General features: G+C 39.3%; 1 protein-coding gene across 2 annotated transcripts in view; it reads left to right on the top strand.

Moving 5' to 3' along the window:
• AGBL1 (AGBL carboxypeptidase 1) overlaps window positions 1–27,423 on the top strand; it is a 265,839-nt gene that overhangs the window by 125,751 nt on the left and 112,665 nt on the right. For both annotated transcript variants that reach the window (XM_030281429.4, XM_030281428.4), the window contains exons 19-21: window positions 11,055–11,184; window positions 15,766–15,897; window positions 19,820–19,996. In XM_030281429.4, coding sequence (XP_030137289.4) covers window positions 11,055–11,184; window positions 15,766–15,897; window positions 19,820–19,996 — 439 coding nt within the window. The remainder of the gene's footprint in view (window positions 1–11,054; window positions 11,185–15,765; window positions 15,898–19,819; window positions 19,997–27,423) is intronic.

The following is a 27,423-nucleotide window of genomic DNA, read 5'->3' as shown; positions in this document are numbered from 1 at the left end:
CTATTGGGTACAATCAGAATTATTCTAGAGACTTTGTTAGCCTTTTGTTGTTATTTTAAGCTAGCACTATGCTTCTTTCTCTTTCAGCTCCATCTTGAAATTGAGAAAATTTTATTCCTCTGTTTTTTTAATATGATTCTACTGAGAGAGACACTATAGTTGCATCTGCATGGAAAACAATATCTTGAAGTTATCTAGCGGTGACAGAATATTGTCTTTTTTGGCAGAGAATTTTGAAAACCTCTTGGTTCCAAGTTGGATCTTAGCACTGTTTCTCCTTAGGGGCAAATGTTGTGCTGCCCTGGAAATGCAGTACATCACTGCTGTCATCCACCTGTCGAGCCTAAATGTGCATTAACAGTTAAAATGAGTTCAGCTCTTCTACATAGTTATGCAAAATATGTTTTTCTCTATGCGAAGGCTAAAATGAGTTTTCTTACATACATAGAGAAAAACTGCTGCCGTTGGTTGTTGATTTCTATGAAGATAAACAGCGTGGGCCTATTCTTTGGTTGCTATTTGAATGTGCTGAGTTGGACCAGCCAGGAGATAGAAATTGATTTTGGTGACACTGTGTCAATTTTTATCCATGGGCCTTCTAACTAGGAGAGCGATAGCTGAAGATTACCCATCTCTGTGTCTTAAAATAAGTGATATAGAGGTTGCATTACAGCTCTCTTTTCCTTTTCTCAGTGTCTAAATAAGGGGCTCTGTCAGCCTCTTACTTTGCCATCTACTTTCCAATGAAATATTTCAATTTTTGATCAGAACCTGATATTCTTAGCTCACTGAAAAAGGGCAGTGCAAGTTATCTGAAAGATTTTTAAACATTTTGCTACCAAAATGGGAGGTTGATCAACTGTTTTCTTCATGGGTGTATTCATGATTATCCATCCATCCCCATATATTCACATATACACATTTTGTACCCCTTTAAAAGATGAATCTTCTATTATGTTGCATTAAAAACAAGTGTGTAGAGAGGTTGGCAGGGAAGACCTAATGGAAAAAAACCCCAAATGTTTGGATAAAGCACTGTATCCTCCATTCTGGATAATTCTGCTGATATCTTCTGATGCTTCAAGCTTCCCATTTCATATTTAGGAGAGTGTTAAAAATGAATGCTAAGGACCATAAATTAATTGACCCAATCTAATTTTTTTTCAGGAAGCTAGTTAAGAATTTCCTGACTTTGGAAGATGCTATGTGCTTGCAACTCTATTGAACTTCAATAGGCTATGATGAATAGCTCCATATTTTGAAAAATCAGGTCATTTATTTCAGTATTTGAGTAACTTCACTTTACAAATCTGTTTCAAGAGGGAATTTTTTGATCGTTATAGTCCCCAATTAAAATTTGTCAATTGCTATGCAAAAGCAGCTTAGATTTTTTTCTGACATGAGTCTATATGAACCACTTCCATATATTTGTTCCTATCTAGTGCCCTAGTTTTTCTTTACTAGAAACTTCCAGCAAGACTGGAACTGTTAATGTGCTCAGTAGGGTACCCATTGCAAGTCTTTCAGATCCCCTGAGATTGTGATAGCACCCCTTAGGAATTTTAAATCTTCCTGTGCATCCTGAATTCTCAGTGCCAGCTTTACTTAGCACTTAAATGAGTGCTCTTAAAACTTTGTTCAAGTCTTGCTAGGGTTTTCAAAGCTTTCTGGAGAATTTGGGGTTTTTTTTGCTTTTTTTTTCCTCTGGCAGGAATTCTATCTTCTGCTGCTTGTTATATGTATACATTTAATTTTTTTTTTCCTGACTGTTTTGCAGTGCTCTGCAAGCCCATCAGGTTTCTCTAGTGGATACTTTATTTTAATAAGTGTATTGAATGCTTCGTTTAACTTTACTGTTTTGAAGTGCCCAGAGACACCATGCTTGGATGAGCAGTTATGTAAGTGCAATTTGTTGTGGTTTTTTTAGTATCAGAATTAGGATTCAGCTGAGGTTTGAAGGCTCACAGTGCATATGTGTGGGGGAAAGTAAACAAATAAAGGAGAGTTTAGTGCATCTACACACAGAACCCTGAACTGATTTTCTTCCCTGTGACTGCTCTGCTCGCTGCTGATCAGTGCCCCAAGTGCCCTTCCAGCATGGCTGCAGTGGCTGAGGATGCACTGAAGGGTTGGATTGATGCTAGCAGAGGGCTGAATTTGTTTTGCAGAGAATTCCAGATGCAGGACTGTTATCTCTTTGTGTCTCCTCGCCGTTATCGTTATTCAATAATTATTGCTGGTGTGCCCGCCCTAGTGAATGGATGTTTCATTAGCAACACTTTGTTGTCTACAGGCTGGATGTGTGGCTCTTGTGGTAGTTGCCAGGTTCCATACAGGGACAATTCAAATTCATCTCTTGTCTGGCGTTCCTAAAACACATTATTTCCTTTGCCTGGCCACTGGAGGAGCTCAGTCTTTGTTACTCTTTACCCAAGACATTTACAGATGGGATGTAGTAGGGGAGATGGCGCACACTTTTTGGAGCAGGAAGCTCCACAAAAAAAGTGAGTGATATTTAGAGATTTTTCTTTTTTATTTTTTTTTTTTTTTGTTCTGTTTTTTTTTTTTGGTTTTTTTTTTGTTTTGTTTTGTTTGTTTTTGGGTTTTTTTTGTGGTTTTGTTTTTTGGTATCTGCAATGACTTATTAAGCCACTTGGTGTGCATCCCTTTCTAGCTCCAGTTATGGTAGTGATGGTATTTTTAACTCACAGCTCAAGTCCCTCAGAGCTTTAGTGGTTTCCAGGAATACGTGAGGGAATTAGGCACAGTGTTAGCCAAGAGTTCCCAACACTGCAGAGAAGTATTATGTAGGAGTAGAACATCAACAAGGAAGATACAATGTGCTGGCAAAGGAAGAATTCAATGATATACGCTTGGTAAAATGGAAAATAACTACATCATTTCAAAGGCAGGTGGATTGTATAACAAAAAAAATAGGAGGAGATGTTTTCATTAGGTTTCTCGGGAGGTTGATTTTTTTTTTTCCTGGTGGTGTGATGTATGTTGGCTCTTTTGGGGTTTTTTTTTCTGTTTTAATAGAATGGCTTGGGTTGGAGGAGACCTTAAAGATCATCTATTTCCTGCCTGCCTTTTCTGAAATGGAAGCTGGATTGCAAATGGGTCTGATCCATAAATATTGTTCATCTGCACAGAGGGGAACATTTATTGCAAAGAAAGCAAAAAGTGTTTTATAGGAACTCCTGTCTCCTCAGTGGAATTCACAGGCAGAGTTAGAAATCCCATGTCACAAAGCAGAAATATAAACAGACTGGCTTCATATGTATCATTACTGAGTAACATGTGAAGAAATATTACTATATTGCAGTGAGATGATATTTGCTGTGCAAGTAGTCTGTGAGGTTAGTAGAAGTCAAGTCCCAAAATGCTGTAGCCCCCTAAAGTGGGAATTTCCAGTGATGCTGAGGATATAGCTGTCATGTCTTCATAATAATATGGAGTTTAAAACAACTGGGAAGAAAGAGGTGGGAAAAAGAGGGGGAGCCCTTCTAGGATGAGCAGCAAACACAATCCAGTGTTATCTTCCTGATCCCACTGCCTTGCAAAGGAAAGAGTTAGCAAGATTTGCACTTGGGTTTGTGTGATTTTGTAAGCTACAAATCAGCACATTTCAGTTAATTCTGCTTTTCCACAACTATAATTTACTAATGGAGGAATTATGTCAGCCTGTGGCCAATTCCACCATAAATCACAGCAGATTCTTGTGCTTTGAGGTCCTTTTTTGTGCTCCTACACTGATATGAGTGACTTGGTGACACAGTAAAGCCATCCTGTGCCAGATCTTTCTTAGAGAAGAGAAGCATCATTTTTTTTGACCAATGGGGTTTAATACTGAAGGATTAATATGTGAGCCTACTTAGCAATACAGGAGACAGCCAACACTGTCTAATTGAGATCAGCCATGTTTTAAACACTTTTTTTGAAAAGTTTATTATTAACCTCTCTTCAGAAATCAACAGAACAAATTTGGCAAAACAACTTTTCAGCCTCCTACGGGGCCAAAAATATATGTGCTCAAAAGCATCTTATTTTGGAGCAGCACCACCTCATTGTCATGCAGGTGTGACTTGCAGATTTATCCCTGCTGCTTGTTTTTATTGAAGGTGGCTGAGGTGATGGAGAATGGGACGTACTGCACCTCAGCTGGCGAGGAGTGGCTTCAGGCTTCCTCACCTTCACTCTCTGAGGTTTTCTTGGCTTCTTTCTCTTTTTTCCTTTTTTGTTTCTTCCTTGCCAGCAGACAGGTCACTGTTCTGCTTTGCTGTGAGGTGTAAGCTGGCTGAAACAAGCCTGATTCACATACAAAGCTTTGCAGATGCCAGGGTTCCACTTCCTGGATTACTTGGCTAAGGATGGATTGTAGAAAAAACTATTGGAGGTCTGGAGTCACTGGAGTATATTCTTTTTAATATATTTTTATTTTTATGGGCCTCCACATACCTTGCTTGTGATTATCTCTTAATTCTATGATGCCGCACTTTGCCCTTCTGCATTGTTTGTTTTTGTTTAAGTTTTAGAACAATCATCTGCAAATTGCAATTCTTAGTGCTCATTTATATGCAGAGATTGCACTGATTTAACTAACAGATTTTTAAATCAACTCAGTTAATTCGATGCAACCCATATGTGTGCAATTAGCTTAAGTCAGTTAAGAATCCTCTTCAGCTCTATGGATACAAGCCACATTTAAAATAGGAAAGGATACAGGAATTACAAACAGGCTAAAGGACATAAATTTAAAAGCAAAGTTTTAGTTAATGTGATATGCTTTCATCAGCTGTCAGCTTCTATTCCTAGTTTTTCATTGATTTACTGCTTTGCTGCATGAGTGGCTTCACTTCTTGATATCCCTGCCTGCAAAATTAGGATTTGCTGACATTGCTTGTAGGAGAATATAAGTGGGGCTGTTTGGGAAAATATTTTTCAGGATTTTTTTTCCTTTTTTTTTTTTTCACCCTATGGAAAGCTTAAGCTTTTCTATGAATAATGGATAATCAAAACTGGAGACAAATTTAAAAACAGAACTTCCATTTGGAACTGTCATCACTGTGCCATTTGGGAGTTGTTTGGCTGCTCTTGTACAGGCTCCTCCAGCCAAACTACAATTCCCATGTTGCATCATGATTCTGAATCTCACTGAGTTGCTGTCACAGAGTCCTGGTGTTGCATTCAGAGAAAATGTGCCCCCCTCAAGGAGATGCTCTGAAAGAGAGGAACAGATGCCTAAAAACCCTCAAATCCATGTTTTTTGAGTCATATCCTTAACCAGTTCTGATGTTTTGGATAGTAAAATCTGGAGTTTTGACAGAAAATTCAGAGTTTTCTGGGGAATTGGTGTTGGATTGGTGAGGAAAAGTCAACATTTTCTGCAAAAAGTCAATACTTATAAGAGCTGAAAAGTGAAATTTTCACCCAATGCCAGTGTCTAAGAATGCTATTCTAAGGCTTTTTTATTGAATCATGTATTTGATTATCCTCAGAAGAGATTCTTGAGATGATTCCATGTCCTGGATGAAAACCCAGTTTTTATTTCTTCCCTGAATCCTTATTTACTCCTTCATAATATAGCACAAAACTTTTATTACTTGAACTTTTCTCATAGATGACCGTGCAAAGTGTGGGCAACTGCAGGTGAATGAATTATCTAATGATTATTTAATGATTACTGCTATTATAAATAGCAGAAACAGAAATGAGCTGGGCATCCTTTGGCGTGGAACTGGGAGGGAGGTTGGCTCATCCCTGACAATGCTGTTTGCTCACCTTTCCAGCAGATCAGGTGAACTCCTTGTCTTATTTGATTGTGACATTGCACCATTAGTTGGGCTGAGGCAGATCTCATTCTGCATCTCTGAGTGATTTGTGACCAAGTGTGGCTTAATGAAATGTGTCCACAGAGAGAAAAGGAGCCCTTCCATCAGAGGCAGCTGAGCAAGGACAGAGATACAGTACATGCACGGAACAGGAAGAGCACAGATTGCATCATTTATCTTGGGAAGCAAGGAATTGTCCGTTGTGACAAAATCAGTCAGACGCAGCGAGTAAAACGCTGAAGGTTCATTACCCTAATTAGTATCAGTGCTCACCTCTAGGGAGGCAGGAAAAAACTGGCAGAGTGATGCCTGAGGATAGTGTTTGTCCAAGAGGAAGAATTGTGCATCATGAATTTAGCAGTCAGTGCTGGGAGGGGAGGGTGGTGCAGCAGCCACTGACTGAAATGAGTCAGGTTGTTTCATTGGCACCCTTAAATTGGTTGGCACCCAGGTAGCACAAAGTGTCACTCAGGATGTGAGTCTGGCATTGTGTGTGAGGTGCCACAAAAAAAAAAAAAAAAAGAGAGAAGAGAGTAATAAAAAATTTCCTCTCAAAGGCTTGGTGATAAAATAAATAGGCAGCATTTCACAGTGCAATTGAAAAAAACACCATTGTTTGGTACTTTATGGGGATCTCTTAGGAGAAGCTGACTTTCTGATCTTGTTTTTTATCATCTGGCCAGTTAAACAGGGCCAGCTTGCTTTGGTGCTCCAATGCTAACTGTGGTCTTTAATCCTGATAAAAACCAGTTTGGTTTTTTAAAAACCAGATGTGGTATAAATGAGGTTTGAGAACAATCAGCATTGCAGTCGGTCATGCATAAGTGAGGATGGGAGTGTGATTAGGACCAAAGAATGAAATACACACTTGAAGAAAAGAGATAAGGAATAGGGACTCCTGGACTCCCAGCTGTTTTGGTTATGTTGGGAAGGTAAACTGCTCTTGAGCCTGGTTCTATTGTTCACATTTTTGCATTCATGTTGTAATCAGAAGGAAAAAGAGGATAGGTAATAAATTGTTAACTACAGTAATGCTGATGACAACTGTTCCATTGTAAAGCCTCCAAAATTTACATTGTTCTGGTGATGTTCCATTTCTGGAATAATCATTGACATCACTGGATGCAATGTAGCCATTATGATTTCAGCCCATGGGCTTGAATAAAGCCAGAGTCCAAGCCAGAAAATAATGTTTATATTTTTGACACCCTTCATTACAATATGAAGGACGGCTTTACTGCTGCTACTGCTTCCTCCCATCACCAGTCTTGATTTTGGAAAGATTTAAAATTAAGAGAAACAAAGGATTTTCTATCCATCTTATATTTTTTCCCCTCTGTGTTGCTCTGAGTTTTCTGAATGGCAAGACCATAACATCTTAATAAAAATATTTCAGTTTTCATCCTAGGCTGCTGTTATTTATAAAGTCCAGCATGCTGTGTCTGGTTGAAACTGCCTCACGCTGCTCAATGGCATCTTGGTGTTTACTTGTGCCTGCTGCCTTTTGTACAGATACTCTCATCCTACACTGGTACTGCTGTCTGCTTTTAAGATGCACAGTGAATGGCGATGCTTCTCTCTACATATCAAACATGATGCATCCCTTTAGATTTTGTATTTGCCTGTGCCCCAGGTGCTGTTATTATCAGTCCTGACATCATTCATTCAATATGATGGCTCCTGTCTTTCCTTTTATCTGTTATGGACAGGAGACTGGGAAGTATTTTATCTTCCAAGCACAGCAACATATTTTCTTTAAAAAGTGACTTTTCTCTCTCTCCATTTCATTCTTTCTTGTCTAATATCTTGTGTATTATTCTTATCCCAAATCTCTTTACTATGCAACCCTGTTCAGTTTTGTTTTTCCAGTGTTTCTCATCCCCTGCCACTTTTGTATCTGTGTGGGACACAGGCTTATTGCAGTCAGCTGAAATGTTCCATTGACCTTATCAAGGCTCATGTTAGGACCAGGTGGGATCTCTCCATGCATATACATGTCTTATGCAGAGTTTCGTGCAATTTCTGAGGTTGCTTTGCCCTCAAACCCAAAATGTCTTGGCTATATAAAAGTAGAGGAGGAGGGAGGACTATAGCAAACAGAACAAGAGAATCACAGTTTAATTTTTTGAGATATCTCTGAGTAATTCACTTGGGTTGAAGATACATAACAATTAGCAGAATTTCAGGTATTTTATATTGAGTCGCTGAAGTGGTGTTTCTTATTGGAATTTTTTCTGGCAATTGTTTTGTAAGCTGCCACTAGTCCCATCCAAGGTGGCATGTAATCTTCCTAATGCTGCAAAAGAGAAAAGACATGTAAAGCATTTAAAGGAAATATAATAGCTTGGAACTGTGTTGTAAGAAAGGTCTTTGATTCGAGTAGTGAATTTCATTAAATCCTGCCAAACATTCAAAGCCAGTCTCGTCTCTCCAGTCCCTTTATTTGCTATCAGCATTTGAAATCAGCTTAATATTTTACCTTCACCCTTGGCTGCAGAGCATAACGGGCAGAACCATTATCTGTGCATGTCATCACTATTAGGAGAGAGAGAGAAGGAATGAAGGGATAAGGAGAAACAGGGCTGGCAGGGAATTGGCATGTTCAAAAGCAAACAGCTTTTAGCAGAATGGAGGAAGGACAGAGCAGGGTGGGAAAATTCAGCCTCTTGTAATTAAATTTGAGTTCTGCGTGTTCTTAAGAGCTGTGGATACAGCCGAGCTGAGGGCTAATATTAAAGTTTTAAATGAGCAGAAATGTTAATCTTTGAAGGAACAAAGCTGAACTTTGTCTCCAAGCTCTTGGCTTTATGTAGAGATGATACCGTCTTTCCAAACAGTTCATAAGAACTTCCAAATTATTATTTTAGAGTTGGATTACACTTCTTAAACTAATACTAAGCACAGCAGCACCTGTGAACTGCAGAGCTGGGGATTGTCTTGGCATAGTCACCTCTGAAAAAAGTTACATTTTATGTCAGAACAACAGAATTGGTAGATTCTGTTATGGACTTAATTAGGGGTTTTTCTTACGTGACATATAATGGGATTTCTTTATAATTGCTGAAGGAATAATCAACATTTTTAGAAGCTTTAGTTTAGTCTTAAAAATAAAATTTAAGTTTGGCAGTGGCTTAATATTAAAATTTAAGTTTGACAGTGGCTTAATATTAATCTCTGTATTTACTGAATCCTTTTAGCAGTTTCTATTCCCCTGCTTTTTTCTCCCTTTATGTTGGACTCATCCAGTGGGTACCAAGGCATTTTAGCAGAGGGAAGTGTGAATGGTTTGAGCAGGCATAACAAGACTCCCTTCTGTTTTTTTTCCCTTGTATTAAATTAAAACATGGGAATACAAATTCAGCTATCATTCTTCCCTTCAGAATGAAAATTCTGTTGTTATTCTCAATTAATTTTGCTCCCTGGTATAACTGTGATGGAGGAAAACATCACAACCTTATGTCAAGGAAGTATTTGTTGGGTTTTTTTGGGTTTTTTTTCTGGTCACATTGGAGAAAGGTGAGTTTCTTTATGCAATTCAGTGACTCTCTCTGTGGCATTGTACTAATCGAAGGGAAGCTGTGTAGGCACACAAATCCTTGGCAGGAATACAGCTGCTAACCTCAGCTGAGCAGCTGTTGTCCTGAAGATCAGGAGAGATGAGCCTAAAGGTAACTTTATCCAAAGAGCCCTTAAAAAACACAACAGAAATTGCCATGTTTTCATGAAGAATTTTTGGCAGAAGCCTCCCAGCAGCATTTGATGACTTCCCAAGTGTTAGCTATTACTAGTGTTTTCTGATTTGCTGAGTGAGTAACAGGGAAAGTATGGATTATGAGGAAATAAGGGAATTCAGATAACTTAAACCAGAGTAAATTTGGAATAGATCTTGTGGTGTTGCCAGAAACTCCAAGATGTGAATAAAGACCTTGTTTTTCTACATTAAAGATATATGACTCATTCTTAGTGACTCATTATTTCTTTGTCTTCCATTTTTAACTTCTTTGTCTTCCATTATTCCCACCTAATTAAAAAAAAACAAACAAACAAAACATTCCTGCTTTATGACCTTTTTTTTCCAAGCATGCTGCAAGGCATTGATAATGGATCAGGATCCCACATGCAGCAGACCCTAACCTCTATCAATACAACAGCAGAACCCATCTCTATTAGTACATTTATATCTTAATTTGTTCTAAGAGGTTGGTGCAGCAAAGCTGGATGCAATTCCATAGCTAGAAATTCATCCAACACTGAGGATATTTTAGCTTTTTTGAACAAGAAGCACCCCAATTTTGCAGTGCCTCTGGAAGAGTTCTAGTGGATAGTTTGGAGGTGATGAAGACCTACCACAATATCTCATATGCTGGCGAGTGGCTTCCTGAATTTTATCACCACACTGTGGTTTGAAAATTATCAACCAAATTACAGCAAATCCTTTGAAGAGTGTGAGGCTCTGATCTACACCATCACTAAGTAGGTGATTAGTTGAATTGTAGTACTGTACTGCTCCACATGGTCAAGTATCCTGCACAATCTTCCACTGATCATTGAGTCAGTAACAGAATATGTTGTAACTAACTAAGGGAAACGTTTCCTCAGTGCAAATCTGGGATTCCTATTTAGCTTTTTATCCAGCCTTTGCAATGAAGCTGGGTAATTGTTCTACATAATGCTCTAGCAGGCACCATGATCTCCTTGATGGGCTTTCAGTAGAGACATTTCTTGTAAGTAGAGAAGCTTAAATGAGACACCCAGCTCATCTCATTTAAGTACATTAATGTTTCAGACTGGTCAATGAGATTTGAGTGCCTGTCTTCAATTAGAATGAGTAGAAGTTGGATGTGCTTGTTTGCTCTGGGGGTTTTGAGAAGCCTGTGCTCTATGCAAGCAGTGTGAATTTCATAGCACAGAATTTAGAATGTTTCAGAAGACTTCTTTCTAAATGGCCTTTTGATTTGTGCCTTCTTAGGTAAGTGGAAAACTGCATTTATTTGCAGGACAGCAATTATGTGAACCTTGGAAGGAAAGGAAATTGTAAAATTAATATAAGAACCTGAATAATATAATATGGATTAATTCCATATTCCAGCCCAATGTTCAAAACCATTACATCTGTGTTCTATTAACATTCCCTGTCCTTGTGCCATGGCTTGCCAGGATTGGAAATGCTTTGGAATCAGCTATTGTTCTGCCAGTTTGTGATGTGTTGCTTCCTGATTTCAGCCTTCGTTGTTCACTGAGTGGAGATGATCTCAACAGGCAGTGGCTGACACCCAGTTCCCAGCTGCATCCCACGATTTACCATGCCAAAGGTCTCCTCTATTACCTGTGCAGCATTGGCCGGGCTCCTCTGGTGAGTCTTTTCCAGGTTCTTTTGTGTCATTCTGTGAATGGATTGATTATTGTACTTGTGTGAACAGTCTTGTTACAGAGCTGGAGTGATTTGGGAGCATCGTGTCCTCTTACACTTTCATCTTGTGGAATTGTTTTGAAACTCTTGAATATTTATCACTGCTTGAATCTTCTAACAGGCAACTCCAAATTTCAGAATCTCTGTATACCTGAATAAAAATGAGAAAATTAATTTCTGAAAGATCCTTATACCCTCAAAGTACTCCAACTAAGCTAAATATTTTGAGTAAGTTATTACTATCTTCATGGAAGCATTAGGAGAAATTCCAAAAATATTTAGTCTAAATGGACTGTGCTAAACCCCATGTGACCACAAAAACATAGGAAGCAGTCCTCAAAGTGTGTGAATCTCCCTGATGCTTTGGTAATGGGGAAAGGACTGGGTTTGGGGGCGACCAGAAATTCATGAGATGGGTCTGGGATCCATTCCATCCACTCAGTTGCCCAGCAGAAGGAAAAAATAGCTCTGAGACCCAGGAGGAGAACCACAAGGAGCTTCAAATGTTGACAAACAGATGTGGATACAGGAACTGGCAGGTTTGCTGGTGATAGCTACAGCCAGGCAGGAAATGTCCAAGTGCACCAAAATCCTTCTGGGTTTGGTGAGAAAAGCCCCAAACAAGGTGAAAATGTCTGTGAGCTTCTCTAAGAGTATTCTTGCAGTAATTTAGTTTTTGTCCAGGCTGACAGCCCTGAAATTTATCTCTGTAGGCTGAGGAGTATTGTTGAAATTCAGAGCTGCAAACTGAGTCACCAACATTTTCCTTTGGTTCATGGCAGTGTAGGATGAGTTTTGTTTTACTCCGTAATTTGCTGTCTGGCCTCTTTTACTGCATGACCCTCCTTGTCATATTCAGGCTCATAAAGTTGACTACTCAGAACAAGTTTTCATCATTGATGAGTGAAGGAAGACTATTGATCTTACCATCTCCCTCACTCACAGACTGCATGTCAGACTTCATAAACTGATTTCTCTTTGCCTTTGAAGAATACATTGATTTTAGTTTATACATCCTCAAAAATGCCTTTTCCCTCCTTCAGAAGAGAATTTGGGGGTAGTTTTTTTGTTTGTTTTTATTGGGTTTTCTTTTAACCTATTAGATCCTATGGAGCCAAGTGTACTGATAGCCAAATGATTTCTGTGAGCTCATTTGGTTTAATTTATCCCAGGGATGTGCAAGCAGTTTCTTCAAAGAAAAGCTGCTGGAAGGAGAAAAAGCAAAGAACTTTAGCAGGCCCTTCAAACCAAGGACACTTTAATTCTTTAGTTAACAAGGAAACAGCCTGTTAAATTATGGGGTTTTTTGCTTGCCTTTTTAGCTATGGGAACCTTAATGAGACCAAGAGACTGGGTGCATTGGGACATTGCAGAGTCTCATCTCTAGTGAAGAGCAGGATGCCCTAAAAGGGGAAAGGAACTTCCAGTGGACCAGAAGGCTCTGAGCAGTGTTTGCTGCCTCTCAAAGTCATTATATCAAGCTTGGAAACATGCACAGCCTGCAAGAACGTACTCATTGGGAGGAAAAAAACCCCTTAGCATGTCTACCTCAAAACTGGCATTTAATGTCCTGTCACAATGTTATTAAGAGACTTGACACAAAAAAAGAGAAGAAATTTCAAAAAGTTCATTTTTTCCAACTGCTTTTCTTGCTTTCCACTTTATATATTGCTTTTATTTTAAAAGGTACCTGGTTCTGTGACTCATAAGGAGAGTTGTTTTTGAGCTAGAAGGCAGTCCTTACCTTTAAGATGATCGGTGCTGGCAAATAACTTCAAATAGATTAAAAAATTGTGCATGTCTTTGAGTCATATCCTAGTGAGTGCAAGCTTGGGAGTCTGTGGTTTGTGTGTCTCAGTGTCCCAGACATATGGAAGGACAGGCTGAGGAAAAAGCACTGGGAGGTGCCAAGTCTGCTCAGTGATTGCCCAGACATATCCCAGGAAAAATTCTGTGTTGGGTCCTCAGACTCCAAAATATCTCTTAGCCTTGGCTGAATGGTGAGACATAAGCTAGCCTGTGGTGTGAAAATCAGGCAGAAGGGTGTGCTGTAGAGAATAATTGAGTATAAACATTGGGAGTGACTGCAGTCTCCAGTCAAATTAATTAAAATACAGCGCTATGCCACCTGCAAATAGAATGAAAGTGTTTTCAGTGGCACTGACACGTCTTCTGTGGAAGCTGGTGAAACTCAGTGAAAGATTCCATGGCCTGAACCAGCTGAAAGATTCCATGGCCTGAACCATAATACAGAACCTGGCTTTAGTAATCTTTTTCCAGTAAAGAAGTCTCAATCCAGATCTGTCACTAAGGATCTGTCTGCAGGCTTCTTGAGGTGCAGAATTGTAGAGCTGCTACTTATCAGGCAGCCCCACTCTCTGATCATCCCTGCATGGTTTCTGATAAATATTTTAGGCAGATAATATATTGTCTTTTGTGTGTGGTAATTCTGTAAATTGGCAGGTAATTGATACCAAATTGAGCTTAGTTTTCTGCTCTGAAATCAGACAAAAGCTGTAAAATCCTCTTTGATATTCATAGAAATACATTCCAGGTGGTAACTGTGGTTAACCTAAGCTATGACTGTGTATTGCTGGTAGCTTAGATGAAACACTAGCTGGAAAAATGTCTGTCATTAAGAGAATTAATAAATGCAGCTCTTTAGAAGGAGGCATTCCAGGATAATTGTGTGTGGATCAGAGCTGTTGCTAGATATGTGGCTGTTCACATGCTCCAGATGTGGAACCTGCAGGCCCTCAGCCCCACAAAAACATCTGGAGGTGATGGTGGTGTGGGAAGGGAAGTTGACAGGACAGAAACCAAAGGAAGCAGCAGCAAGTAAGTTATGGGATATGTATAATTGTCCATCTGACTGGTTATTATGTGTGCCTCAGCCCCCCCAGTGTCAGAGGAGCTGAACGAATGTATGTGCTCAATTCCCAGATAAATAAACTCCCTGACGTGCTGCAGCTAAACTTAGGTACTGTGGAGCTGGTAAATAAGCAAACGAGGGTAAATCTTGCCCTAACAGTTGGTAGAAGAAGCTCATGTTCTCCATCTGTTTCTCCCCTCTTGTGTATGTATTTAGGTAGGAATATGGGTGGGAGTGTTGATTGCTGGAGGGTGGGAAGGCTCTGAAGGCAGAGGGACCTGGACAGGCTGACAGTGAGCGCGTGTCAGTCTCTCCTCCCAAGTGACAACACAAGGACAAGAGGAAACGGCCTCGAGTTGTGTCAGGGGAGGTTTTGGTTGGATATGAGAAAGAAATCCTTTCTCTGGAGGGTTTTCAAGCTTTGAAAAAGGCTGCCCAGAGCAGTGGTGGAGTCGCCAGCCTGGAGGTATTGAATACATGTGCAGTTGTGGCACTTGGGGATGGGGTTCAGTGGTGGATTTGGCAGTGCTGAGTTAATGATTTGACCTGATGATTTTAGAGATATTTTCCAACCTAAATGATGATATAATTCTATTATTTGCACCCCATATTTCTCCCCCATCTCTATGTGGGTCCATAATTTTTCTCTACCTTCCTGCACACATTCGTTTGTCTCTAACATAAGTCCTGGAAAACAGTTTCAATGAAATCTTGAAGCTCCTTTCTGCTCTACAGTGAATGCTGTTGGTTTAAAATGAAATAATTCCTTCTCTTTAGAGGTTCTTATATTTTCATTGACAGATTTCTGAATATTCCTGATTAAGACATGGAGAATATATGTAACAGCCATGTATACATCGACTTCATATCTCAGAGGGCACTGAGATTGATTATTCTTTAAGACCTGGGTCAATATTTACCTCTCGGGTCATTAAATTGTGATTTTCATTTCCATGGGAATCAATATCTGCCTATAAAGGCAATCAAAACTTCCGCTAAAATGGGAATGGGCCTTGTGCCTTGCTTATATGACAGCTGACATGAGAGATGGATTGGATAGACAGATAAATTACTGTGGAATGAGATTATTTGCCTTGAAAATGGGTCATTTTCTGTGCTTGACTTGCAGGAATTCATGCAAAGGTCTGGCAATACAATTGCACAATTATATTTTCCTGAAAATTATGTAGCATGGGTTTTTAATTTAAAGAAGACAAAGCAATGATTAATCATTTGGGAAGGCATAGATTTCAAGTCTCATGAGGATAAAGCTGGAGTTTAGAAGTAGAAAGAGCCTGACAAATTGCTCTGTTGTGGTATCAGGAGTTCTCATGAACCCTTAAGTTCCTGAGTTGCCATAGATTCTTGCACAGGTGTCATGTTTATTTCTGCTGCAGACAGAAGTGCACTAGGCTTGACTCTGGACCCCTGAGATCATGTCAGATCAAATAAATAAAGCAAGATACAAGTGACTAATGAAATCTGACACAGGTCAAAGGCACAGCCAGAGTCTAAGCTACTCTGAAGAGACCTGGAAAAAAAATCCAACAAAACCTTAACACCTCCCTGCCATAGTCTAATAGTGCTTATTGTGAAGAACCAATAAACCTTTCCAATGTCCAACATTTTGCCTTATATTTTCCTCTCTCTAGGTCTTCTGTGACTACCATGGGCACTCCCAGAAAAAGAATGTGTTTCTCTATGGGTGCAGCATTAAAGAGACCTTGTGGCAAGCAGGTTGCATGGTTGACACAGCCGTTGTCACAGAAGATGTTGGCTACAGGGTAGGTCCTCTTGGTTCCTTCCTTAATTAGCATTCTGTATGTCCTTATATATTTAAAATATTCAAGATAAGTTCACCTCAGAAATTTTAGCAATAGGGTGCAAACTTTCCTTGTTCCAGGGGAATAATGGTCCAGAGAATTTTGAGTGACATGTAATATCTTCATGCACCAGATACTAGGGACCCACCTAATGATGGTGTATTTGCTATTTATTTTATTTCAGTAAAACGATGCACTATAACATTTGGCTACAGGCTAATAGGACAGAGATATTTTTGTGTGTTTTATAATTTCTAAATATACATACAATTTTATCCTCATCTTCCTACCCATAGTATGAAAATAAATGGGAATTACGTAATGTTAACTGAGAAGATGATGGTGTCCCACAGTCCTACTCAATTGAATTTCTTCATCACAAAATGCTCCTGGTCCCACTGAAAACATGAGATAATTCAACAGATGCCAAACAAATCTATCATAGTGAAGCTATCTCCAGAACATGTTTGGTGTCATATGTAAGAATATTTTTTTCTTTTTGGAATTAGAAAAAAATCTACAATCTATTTTATTTCTACTTCCTGGGAATGTCATGTTCATCAAACTCTTCTTCAGATTTCCTGCTGATCTGGTTTTTTTTTTTTTTTTTTGTATCTGTTTAAATGATATTTTCCTATTAAATAGGTTTTTTCAGGAAAAGAAATAAATTTCTGCAGTCCAATTCTAGCCTTGAAAAATGTTAATTTCACAAAACTAATAGTTGTGGCCTTAAAATGATTATAGAGTTACAGCTTGGATCACTGAAACCTGAAAGAGGTTGAAAGGTCTTTCTCAGTTTATGCCTCTGTATAATTTTTGCTACTTCATCATAAATACTCAACATCCTTCCATGAGATTTTTCATGTTTTTCATGCTTATCTTATGAAGCTGCACAGAAAAATCTGCAGCTTTACTGGAGGAAAGTGCCCCAGTGTTGGCTGTGAGGGGTCCCTGTGGCAAACACTGATCCTGAGGAAAGCAGGGAGGATTCCCACAGCCAGGGCATTTTTGGCTGTTTCTGAATTCTGGGGCTTGCAAAGGCTGAGGAGGGCTCAGTGCTGCACAGACAGAATTCAAATGTTACTGTCAGCATGTGGAGCCTGACCTGAATCTGCAATGAAGAGAGGCTCCAAGGCTGTCCAAGAACACTCTGCAGCTGCCCATAAGAAAGGTTTTTATGCCTCAAATCTTTGCTTTTGCACGAACTGGGAGGTGGGTGCCTGCTGCAGATCCAGCCTATGGAATACCCTCTCCCTGTTTAGGCTGGGGAAACTGGTTCTGTATGGGGACACATCTGCAATTCCAGCTGGCAGCAGCCAGCCCTGCCTCAGCCCTGCTGCCTTGCACTGTTTGCACAGGTTTCTCTCCTGCCTCCTCTAGGTAATGGGAATTAATCTACCCTCCATGATTGATTTTTCTCCACAGGAACAGAAACCAAATACCTCAAGAAAATGATGGGTTTTGGAAGAGCCTTTGCCTCATATGTTATAGATTCAGCTGTAGCCCTTGGCAATGTACAGTCAGAGTCCTCCTTGCCTTTAATATTTGGTGGCCTTGGGTGACTTGTGCAGCACTGGCACCATAATCCCAACCTTTTGATAAACATTCCAGGCCCCTTTGATAGCAATCTCTGCTGGGACATTAGTAAAGAAATATAACTCGATTCTTTTTGAATGGTATTGGAGATTTATGGACAGGGTGCAGTAAGTGGAGCAGCTTCCTTTGCTGTCACACGTGATAAATCCAGCTGTGTGAGGGACACAGAACACAGTCACACTGCTGCACTATCATAAAAGCATCCTTTAAGGGATGTGTTTTCACACGAAATATATTATTGAAAGAAAATTAATGAAAAGAATCAATAGAGAAGAAAGAGCCATTAGTGTGAAATCCACTGAATGCTGGTAAAATGAAAAGAATATTAAATTTGGGTTTGCTAATGGTTCTAAATGAGTCCTGTGTACAGAGACATTACTGTTACCTGCCAGTATTTTTATTTAATTAAAAGTAAAAGATTGATTATGCATATAATTTGAATTGCTCTAAAAAGCTAAACTGGATTAGGGTCCTGATTATTGTATTTGATGTGATAAGTTTACAAAATTTTGTGTATGAGTTCAGATAAGGGCACATACCATTCACATACAGTTACACTGGGTCTCATGGTTGTGCTATGGCTCTGCTGCATATTTTTGATTCCTTCTCAGTCAAAATCCAGGAAAACCTGGAAGCTGTGCATGAAGCCATACAATTTTGTGATCTCTGTGTACTAAGTAGCAGGCTGAAGGCAGTGCAGAAATGTTGGATACTTTACTAAAGGCAAGAAGTGAATTTTCAAGGTTTCTCTGTTCAACGTGCCCATAGGAAAGAGTGCTGCAGCTCTTAGTAACACACTGGAGATCTTGACTTAGATTGAGGCTTGAGGTGGTGTCAGATTTAAAGTGAAGTTTTTTGCTTTGTTCTAGTTTTTCTCTGCCTCAGTTTTTTCATCTGAAAAATGGACCTCATGGAACTGGAGTAGACCAGTGATGGCTGTGGCCAAAATACACTGAAAAATGATATAGGTATAAATGAAAGATATGTATGATTAAGTAGTTTGCAAGAGATTTTGTAAAGTAGTTTAGACCAAACATGTATCACTCATACCAAGCATGTTTTAGAAAAGAACATTGCTCAGTCACTTTTAAATCAAATATTCCCATGCAGTGATGTGAAGCCCAAAAGAACAGAGCTACAATTCCTCAGAATTAGTTGGGGAAAACGATGGTTACTAGAAAGTGAAATTAGCCGGTTAGTTTTCAGTACCCAAACTGAATGAAATTCAAGCGTAACTACCACTAGCAGTGTGTGGAAATTCCTTCTGCAGGATTCCATACAGTTCAGGTGTTTAAGAAAACTGTCATAAAAGAAAGAATGAACATCCTAATCTTGCTTGGTCTCCTCTAGGTGGATCAAATGGTGTTTGGCACATGTTGTGGTTGGTGTGGCAGCACTGAAGTTCAGACACACACGATATAACCCACAGGCATGTGTGTGTGTGTATCTAATGGTCCAGTCTATTCATTAGCACTAGATGTGCTCTGTGTAGCTGTTATCTGTTTTTATGGAGTATAAAAATAACACATCTAGCCCTCTGTAATGACTAAGTCATTGTTGCCTCTTCACTGATGGAGTATTTGATACTTCAGGCATGTTTATACACTTTGTTGGGAAATATGATTTTGAGAGTAAGAAAATCACTTAGGGCTAAGATGTAATATTTACTGGTTTTATTATTACTTTTTATTGTGTTTTTTTAAGTGAACTGTATGAAATACATTGTTTGGACCTGGAAGAGAATATTTTGGTTTGTTTCACAATGCAAGTTAGTTAAATGCTGAGCTTTATTTTCACATAATTATATGTGACATTCTACAAGGAAACAGATCCCCTTTCTCTGCTCTATACCAGCTTCAGACAAAATTCCTCCCATGGCTCAATCCCTTGTCAGACCCTGGATTTATGGTGGGAGGAGATATAATAGAGCTGTAGAGGGGAAAATAGGGATGTCAGGCACTGATCTGTGACTCTTGGCTCAACAGGAAGGTGTAGGTTGGTTGAAGCAGCTTGAGAACAAAACTGATTCCAGCGATTCGCCCAAACTGCTTGGTTACAAATGTTTGATTTTGAGTGAGATATGTCAAGTCTACAGAAATTTTCCATTTTAATCTTTGGAATAAAACAAATGTTAGAATGTGAGGGTTTCACATGGAATAGAGTAATGCAGCAGTTGGAGCTCTCAGCATCTATGGCTAGATTTGATTATAGACACATTAAAACACAGTTTTCTCTGTGTGTGTATGATATCAACACGTGCACATCTGTGCAATTCATTTTCTCATAGACTCTTCCCAAAATCCTGGATAAAGTGGCCCCTGCATTTGTCATGAACAGCTGCAGCTTCCTGGTGGAGAAGTCCCGGGCGTCGACGGCCCGTGTGGTGGTGTGGAAGGAAATGGGGGTGCTGAGGAGCTACACCATGGAGAGCACCTACTGCAGCTGCAGCCACGGCCTCTACAGGGTGAGTAAACCTTTCAGAAACCCTCTGCCACCCTCCTAATGCACATCTCATGAGCTTGGATGGAGGAGATGGCCACTGCTGAGCTCTCTCCAGACCCATGTATCCAGCCAGAATTTCTTTTCTGGGGAATCTCGTTCTTTTACCCCTCATTCTTGTACCTTCTGTGCTAAAAAAGTAGAGTCCCTCTCTGAAGGTTCATTCAGCAGGGAAATAAAAGAAAACTCCAGTCTGCAGCCAAAAGCCCTGAGCTGAAGAAAGGAGTGTTTTGGGGATGATATAGGGATTTTTTCCTTACAAGGGCTTTCTCGGTTTTGTAATAAAAGTTCTGGCAGGTGAGATGGACATTTTTGAGCCTTATTCTATGGTAATTAACTGGAATAGTCATTGGTACAGGCTCACTGCCTGAGCATTCACCTAAATGGCTAAATGTAAGAGCCTCCATGAAAATCCTACATTTGGAGTTGCCTGTTCCTGACAGGCAGAGGTAGCCAGTCTAAGGCTACTTTTGACAGATGTCAATGAATTCAAGCCATGCCTGAGACTATGATCTAGACAGACCTGAATTCCACATCAAATGAGGTTGGTAGGAAGGGTTGTACTTGTACCAAATGCATCAGGCATCAGTCTGGGAGATCTCCTGGCAGTTTTTAAGCACACAGGATAAAGTCGGGTAATTGTATTTGAGTGATCATAATTCTTCATTCATTTGAATGATTAATTTTTTTGCTTTTTCTTATTCCAAACCTGTTGCTTTCATTTGAAAGGCTTCTACATTCCACCTCATTTCTTCCACTAGGGAGCAATCCTTATCTGTACAACATTAATAAGCGGTTAAGGATACTGAAAGACCCTTAAGGAAAGAGCCATTATTACAAATAACAATTAATTAATAAGACATTCAAATTATTATCTTTGTAAGCTCTATACTAATCCTTTTACCTCTCTGTAGAATGTAGCAGGAAGTATTCAGCTGCTGTTTTAACTATGCTCTACTATACACACATCAATTCCAGGACAGGAAAGGCAGAATTAAAAAACGGCAGACAGTTAAAATCAAGAGAGTGCAATGCCCAGGGCAATTATATCTAACACTCTCCACTCCTGAGAAGTGCTAATGGCTTTTTAATAGGCACCACAGGTCAAGACAGTGGGTTTGAATCTTTTTAGACAGTGGGGGAAATGTACTTTGACTGAAATCAATGACAAAGCTCCAAATGATCTCTGCAGAGGAGGATTTCACTGATTTCTTAGATAACCACAGTAAGGTCTAAAACCAGTGACACATCAGGTTTTATCGATATCTAATGACTTGTTCTCCATCACCATCTGTGAGATCTTTAACCAAACTTGCTTCATGTGTGTCATTAGATGCTTAAAATAGTAGGGAGAGAAATCTCTTAAAATGTATGAAATTATTTTCTATGTTCCTTCTTGTCCTCTTTGTTGACACTGATCAGGGCCACAACCACCCACTGAGGACAAGAGCAAGTTCACATATGAGGGCTTGTGACTGGTGAGAGAATCCAATGTTCCCATGGCTCTCAAGGAAGTCTGAAAGCTGTAAAGAAGTTCTGAAATTTCCATTATGAATGCATTGAAAAGCTGAATCTTAATTGGATCACTGGGTTGTGTTTATGAGGTCACATATTCTTGTCTGTTTTTTTCAGGTTTTTAGTTATTTTTGTTGTTGTTTAGGGTGATGATTTATCTCGATGATGGAGGATACATCAATATTTCTATTATTAATAATTCCTTCACCATTTCTCTATTGTAAGGATAATACAAACACTTACTGCAGCTTCAGGCAGATTTAAAGTATTTCCACTATTTTTTCCTAATGCACTGAGTACCCAACTTGTTAGTATCAAAATAGAATATAATTTCTTATGTTGATTATAATGGAGCTGCATATAAAGACATACTGTATCTCTTCCAGAAAATGGCTACTTATAAGCTATTTCCTTTTCTTTTTAGTGATCTTTAGAATTGGTCCTATTTACTTGCTCTAACAAGTGGATTAGTAAGAGTGTGGAATTGACAAACTGAACTGAAGATTTTGTTGCATAAATACCATTTAATCCTCAGCTTCCATCTGTCAAGCCAAAGCTACTTGGAGCCCTGAAATCATTCTTGTAAACTGGAAATTAATTACATAAGAGGTTATGTTTTACTAGTGGCTTCAACACGAGTTTCTCACTCTTGGACCATGAAGTTGAATGTGTGTCTAAGCAATAGAATGACACTAATTCTCATGCAGAAGATGTCAACATCCTATACTTAGGGCTTTCTGAAATTTGGTTTGGAAGATTTGTTTAACTGTGGATCATTGAGTCAGTTTTTCAATGGCATATGACTGATCTCCCTGTAGGGATATATTCTGAATTTCCCCTAGACAAGCACACCCTTATGTTTTGTTACTTTTACACCTGGAAGTACAGCAGCTAGGATTTAAAGCATCTTGTTAGATGCAGCAGAGGCTCCCAAGTCCAGCATCATTCAGTGAGTCAGTGGTCAGACTTCTATTAGAGAGCAGCAGACCTGGTCTTCATTTTTTTTCCAACTTTCAAGCATTTTTTTTCTTTTCAATTCAAGAAGTAAATTCATTGAAGCAGCTGCTTTGCTGGCTGGGAGCACAAGTACAGCACTTTGAGCTGCACAGAGGCATCTGATGAGGATTGCCTAAAGGATTTAGGAAGAACAACAAAGCTGTAGAGAGGCTACAAGAGGTTAAAATATTAATTGCACAAGGCTGGTGAGTGTACCTCACTCATCTCAGGTCGAGGAAAGGCTGAGGTAAGCCAGAACTTAGTTTTCCTGATAGAAAAGCTGTGAGAGTTTTTCCCCTGGAATGTGTGTCCCCTCTCTTGGACTGGAATTTTAAAATACTTTAGTGACAGAAAGGCAGAATTGGGTACTATTGATATGTAAATGAGAAACAATAGCGACCCCAGCTTCCTTTAAAAGTCATTTGATTTCAAATGGAGAGGAGGGTGGAAATGAAAGGAGAAAAGAGATGGTTTGTCTGACGAATCTCCCTGTCTGTGTGATCAATGGAAATGCAATAAGCCAACTACCCTTAAGGAACCGAAACATAAAACTAAAGAAACTATTGATCTTATCTAAGGTTTTGTTCAACCTAAGAACAAGAAAAGAAGGTGGTAAAATATCCAAACTCTTTTTCATCTTGTCTGGATTGCCCAAATCAATCTTTGAGCAGCCCCATCTCCATTTGAAAGTTGCTAAAAACAAAGTAACAAAAGTTTCACGGGGAATTTTGCCTCCTCTTTCTGCCGGTTTGCAACCCGGTGGTCAAACCAGAAAATATTAATTATAGAATGATAAACCCCTTATCATTTCTTTGCTCTTGTGATGCCTATCTGCAGTGGTCCCTCGTTGGAGATTTTACCCCTCCAGCTTAACTTGATTTCAATTGCTGTCTCCATTTTGTGGGATACAGAGCCCTGTCCTGGTTTGAAAAGCGAAACTAGTGAGAGGCTCTAAGTTAGAAATACAATTTATTAGGAAAAGGGAACAAAGAACCAAATACATATAATAGCACAAAAGAAGAACCACTGACAGAGTCAGAGATACAACCTGACACTTGCTGGCTGGGGCGGTGGTAGCAGATATGGCTCTATCCAAGCAGTGGTCTTGTAGACTGATGGAGTTTCTCTCTGGACATCCAGTGCAGGGAAGGTCTCAGCTGTTCCTCTTGGAAGAGGGGATCTCCTTGCTGTCTGCACAACCCAGCTTATATCCTTGATGGCATCATTTGGCTCCTCCGTCTGGGTGGAGCATCTCACAATAGAATGCTGTGATCTTATCAGTCATGTGGCTAAAAGAACAGCTCCTCCTGGAGGGACTTACCTCTGAGTCCCGAGATAAGGGAAAAAAAAAGGAATTGCAGCTCGAGGTGGTAATGGAATACACCCAATATTATAACCTAGGACAAGGCCCCTTCTCATCTTTGGTTCTGAAAAGTCTGAATGCAAGGCTGTGCTGTGAGGAGTTCTGAGTGCAGGTACAGCCATGACCCAGGAAGATTTACTGTTCTGTCATGTCACCATTCTTCCTGATTCCTTGTTACCTTGCCTGCTAATTAGGGTCCTTCCACAGCATATTCCACTGTGCTGTTCCATTCATTATTGCATCCATCATCCTCCAAGTTAATACCTTTAGTGCCAGGGTGTACAGCTGAGTTCCCAACCATATGTCTTGGTCATACAGCTAATCTAAAAAATCGAGTTTCATGCTCCTTGTGTACATGTTATGTTGGAAAAGCAGTTTCCTTGGCATGGTGTGCCTGATGGAGGAGTTGGAGTACTAATGGAAATAAATTTTAGCTTTTTGCTTCAAACAGATTATAAACAACAAGGAGTAACAAATGAATTTTAAAATTATTGCAGGTATCTTGACAGTATCCTGTGAAGGAGATTTTACTGCTGGTATGGGGCTTTTGGGAGAGCTGAGACATACTTTTTTTTTTTTTTTTCTTGTCCATTTTAATGCTTCTGAGTCAGATGAATTGAATAACCCAAATTTTCTCATAGGACTTGATTAGAAGAAAAAGCCATCCCTTTGGATGGAACTGGAGACCTCAGCACTGAGCAGTGTGGCCATAAGTTCATAAGACACTCTTGATATTAATTTTAAAAAATCTTTACTGGACAGAAGTGGTGATAGTCTAATTAGAAGATACAATATTATCCATCCCCTTTAGCCTGAGCAGCATGGGCTGACATATTTAAATGAGTGATGAATGAAGGATTTGCCATGGAAGATTGGCTGAATTAAAGGAATACGCCAAGACAAAAGCCTCCCCTCTTTCTCATCCTACAGAAGAAACCTGCTCTGGTTTGATCTCTTTCTACCCAGATGAGTCAAACTGTTACCCATGTATGATTGACCACTGAATTGCAGCACTATTTTTTCATAATTATCAGCACACAATTAAATATTTTCTTTATCTCCCTTACTTTTGAAGATTACTTAGCAAATTTCTGTGAGGAATTTTTATGTATGTTTTATTCATAAGCAGTTTATTACAGTTAATAGTCAGAAATTGAGTTATTTTGATGGAGTTTGCAGGTCACATGGTGCTGCTTCTGTTCTTCAGTAAGATGTATATTGTTCTTGTAATTGGAAGTCTGGTGCAGAAACTTACAAATAATTTTAATTTGGACTGTTGCCAGTATTCAACCACCAACAAAAAATTATTTCAGCAATATTCTTGCCATAAAGCATGTTTGATAAGTAGCTGTAGACAGAAAAAAATTAAAAAATGGGATATATGCTATGCTTTCTGGTGTACATTTCTGGAAAATGATTACATCATCTTTGCAAGTCTTACAGACTCTTTGCCATTTCTGATTTCTTTTGTGCCCCAGAGCTTAATACTTTTCCTGAGTATGAGTAAGTCTCAGAAGCATTCAAAAGCTTCTTTTATATAAAAAAAATTCATCTCTAAAACGTGTGTTTTTTAGCTGACCCTCAGTGCTCTCGAGATCTCATTCTAAAGCAGATGCTGAGAATAAAAAAGAATAATTTTTCTTTCTGATAAGTCTGCTTCCAGTTCTGGTCCGAAGTGGCTCAAATTGGGAGCAGCTGTAAGAGCAGGAAAAGTATAGGAAAAAATAGTTATCTAATATTAATCTAAGGACTGATGTTTCAAATTAAGGGTGTTGTTTTTACCCTTCTCTTAACTTGTTACCCAAGGCAAAAGTTTGCATCCTATTTGCTTTATTTTCCTGCCCCTGTTATTTCCACCCACCCCTTGCACTAACTGATTGGTGATTCATTTTGTAAGATATTCTAATTGTACCTTTTAGGCTTGTGGGCCTCACTTCATAGAGCTTTGTAGGGACTAATGGTATTTAGGAAGTGGGGAAGAGCAGAGAAGGGGTTTCTGAGCAAACAAATGAGGAGATGGTGGGTGTTGGTCCTTCTTGTAGACACTTAAATCTACAAAGTTTTTATATGAAATTATTTCTTGAACTGCAGGAGTATTTCCCCTTGTGAAGTGCTTTTTATTGATTTGTTTGTTTTATTATTTGACAGGATACTAACCAAGAAATCACATCTTAACTGTGCGCAGATCACACAGCACAACAGAAGCTGTGTTGATTTTAGCTCTCTGTTTGGAAAAGCAAATTACAGACCATTGTAGGGATTTTTTGGGCCTTATATCTACATAAAAACCAGTGTTTGCCTGTAGGACCACCCCAGGAGATCTTTTCTTGATGGGGAATAAGACAATTGTATTAAGACAGGTGTGGCCATGAGGTATAAATACCATCTCTGTTTTCAAAAGTCATGGGTGTTTTTGCCACCTGCTAATTTTTGTTGAGAGTACTCAATGTTGGCATATGGGAGACCTATTTATATGCATTTAAATTAGTCTGTAAAGTTTGCAACAAAGTAATGCTGGTCTCTATACTCTGTTTTCTCATTTCCTTATCCATTCCAGAATCAGTTCAATCTTGCTGTTTTGGAAAAGATCAGTTATTGAGTAGGGTCATTTTTGTTATCATTACATCTGAAGAAGGCTTATTTCTGTTTGTTTGGTTTTTTTGGGTTTTTTTTTTTTTTTTTTTTTTTGGTGGGGTTGTTTGCTTATTTGTGGTGAGGGTTTTTGTTTGGCTTGGTTTTGTTTTTCTTTTTTCCGACAGAGGAATTGGTTTTGGGATTTCCAACCCTATATAGGGTTAAAACTCATTTTCTGGCATTAGTGTAACTGTATTAAAATTTTTGCTGAGAACACTCAGCCCTTCTTTCCACATTTGCCAAATGTTGGTGCTTTGTGAATTACTCTGGAAAAGCTGGGGGCCCTTAGTCCAGCAGGGAGAGTTTGCTGCTGTACAAACAAACAAATGTTTTCCTTCCATGACTGAATGATTCGTTAACTCTTTCAAGAAGCCACTGCAGGGGTGGCTGCCTGCTCTGGCCCATCTGGTGAGGTGTCCCACGGATGCTGCCTTGAAAGGCATTTTGGAAAAAGTCCTTCCCAGCACCTGCTGCAGGGGATTTCAGCTGCTGCTCAGACCATCTGCTTTGCTGTTCCTGGGCTGCAAGATCTGAGTGCTGGGGGATGGAGAACGTTCCATTGTGCCTGAATTCACACTGTTACTCAAAACAGGGGAGAAAGTCGCTGGAGAAGAACAACACAGAACTTTCTTTAGCCTCCCAAAGCACCCAGGAAGCACCAAAACCCAGCACAAAAATTATCAGGGGCACTGGGAAACAGTATTTTATTCCTTCTCATTATTGCTCAGTACCCAAGGAAAGATATATTGGAATTTTCTTTTTGTATGTATGACACAAGATGGTCACTGGTGGTAACTGGATCAAGAATGAGGATACTAAATTAATTTTTCACATCTTATTTTGATAATTATTTCTCCTGAGATGTTGAGCCAGCTGTATCCCTG

Source organism: Taeniopygia guttata, chromosome 10 (assembly GCF_048771995.1).
Source record: "Taeniopygia guttata chromosome 10, bTaeGut7.mat, whole genome shotgun sequence".
Classification (NCBI taxonomy): domain Eukaryota; kingdom Metazoa; phylum Chordata; class Aves; order Passeriformes; family Estrildidae; genus Taeniopygia; species Taeniopygia guttata.
The sequence above is the reverse complement of the archived record's forward strand: the minus strand, read 5'-3'. Positions and strand labels throughout refer to the sequence as shown.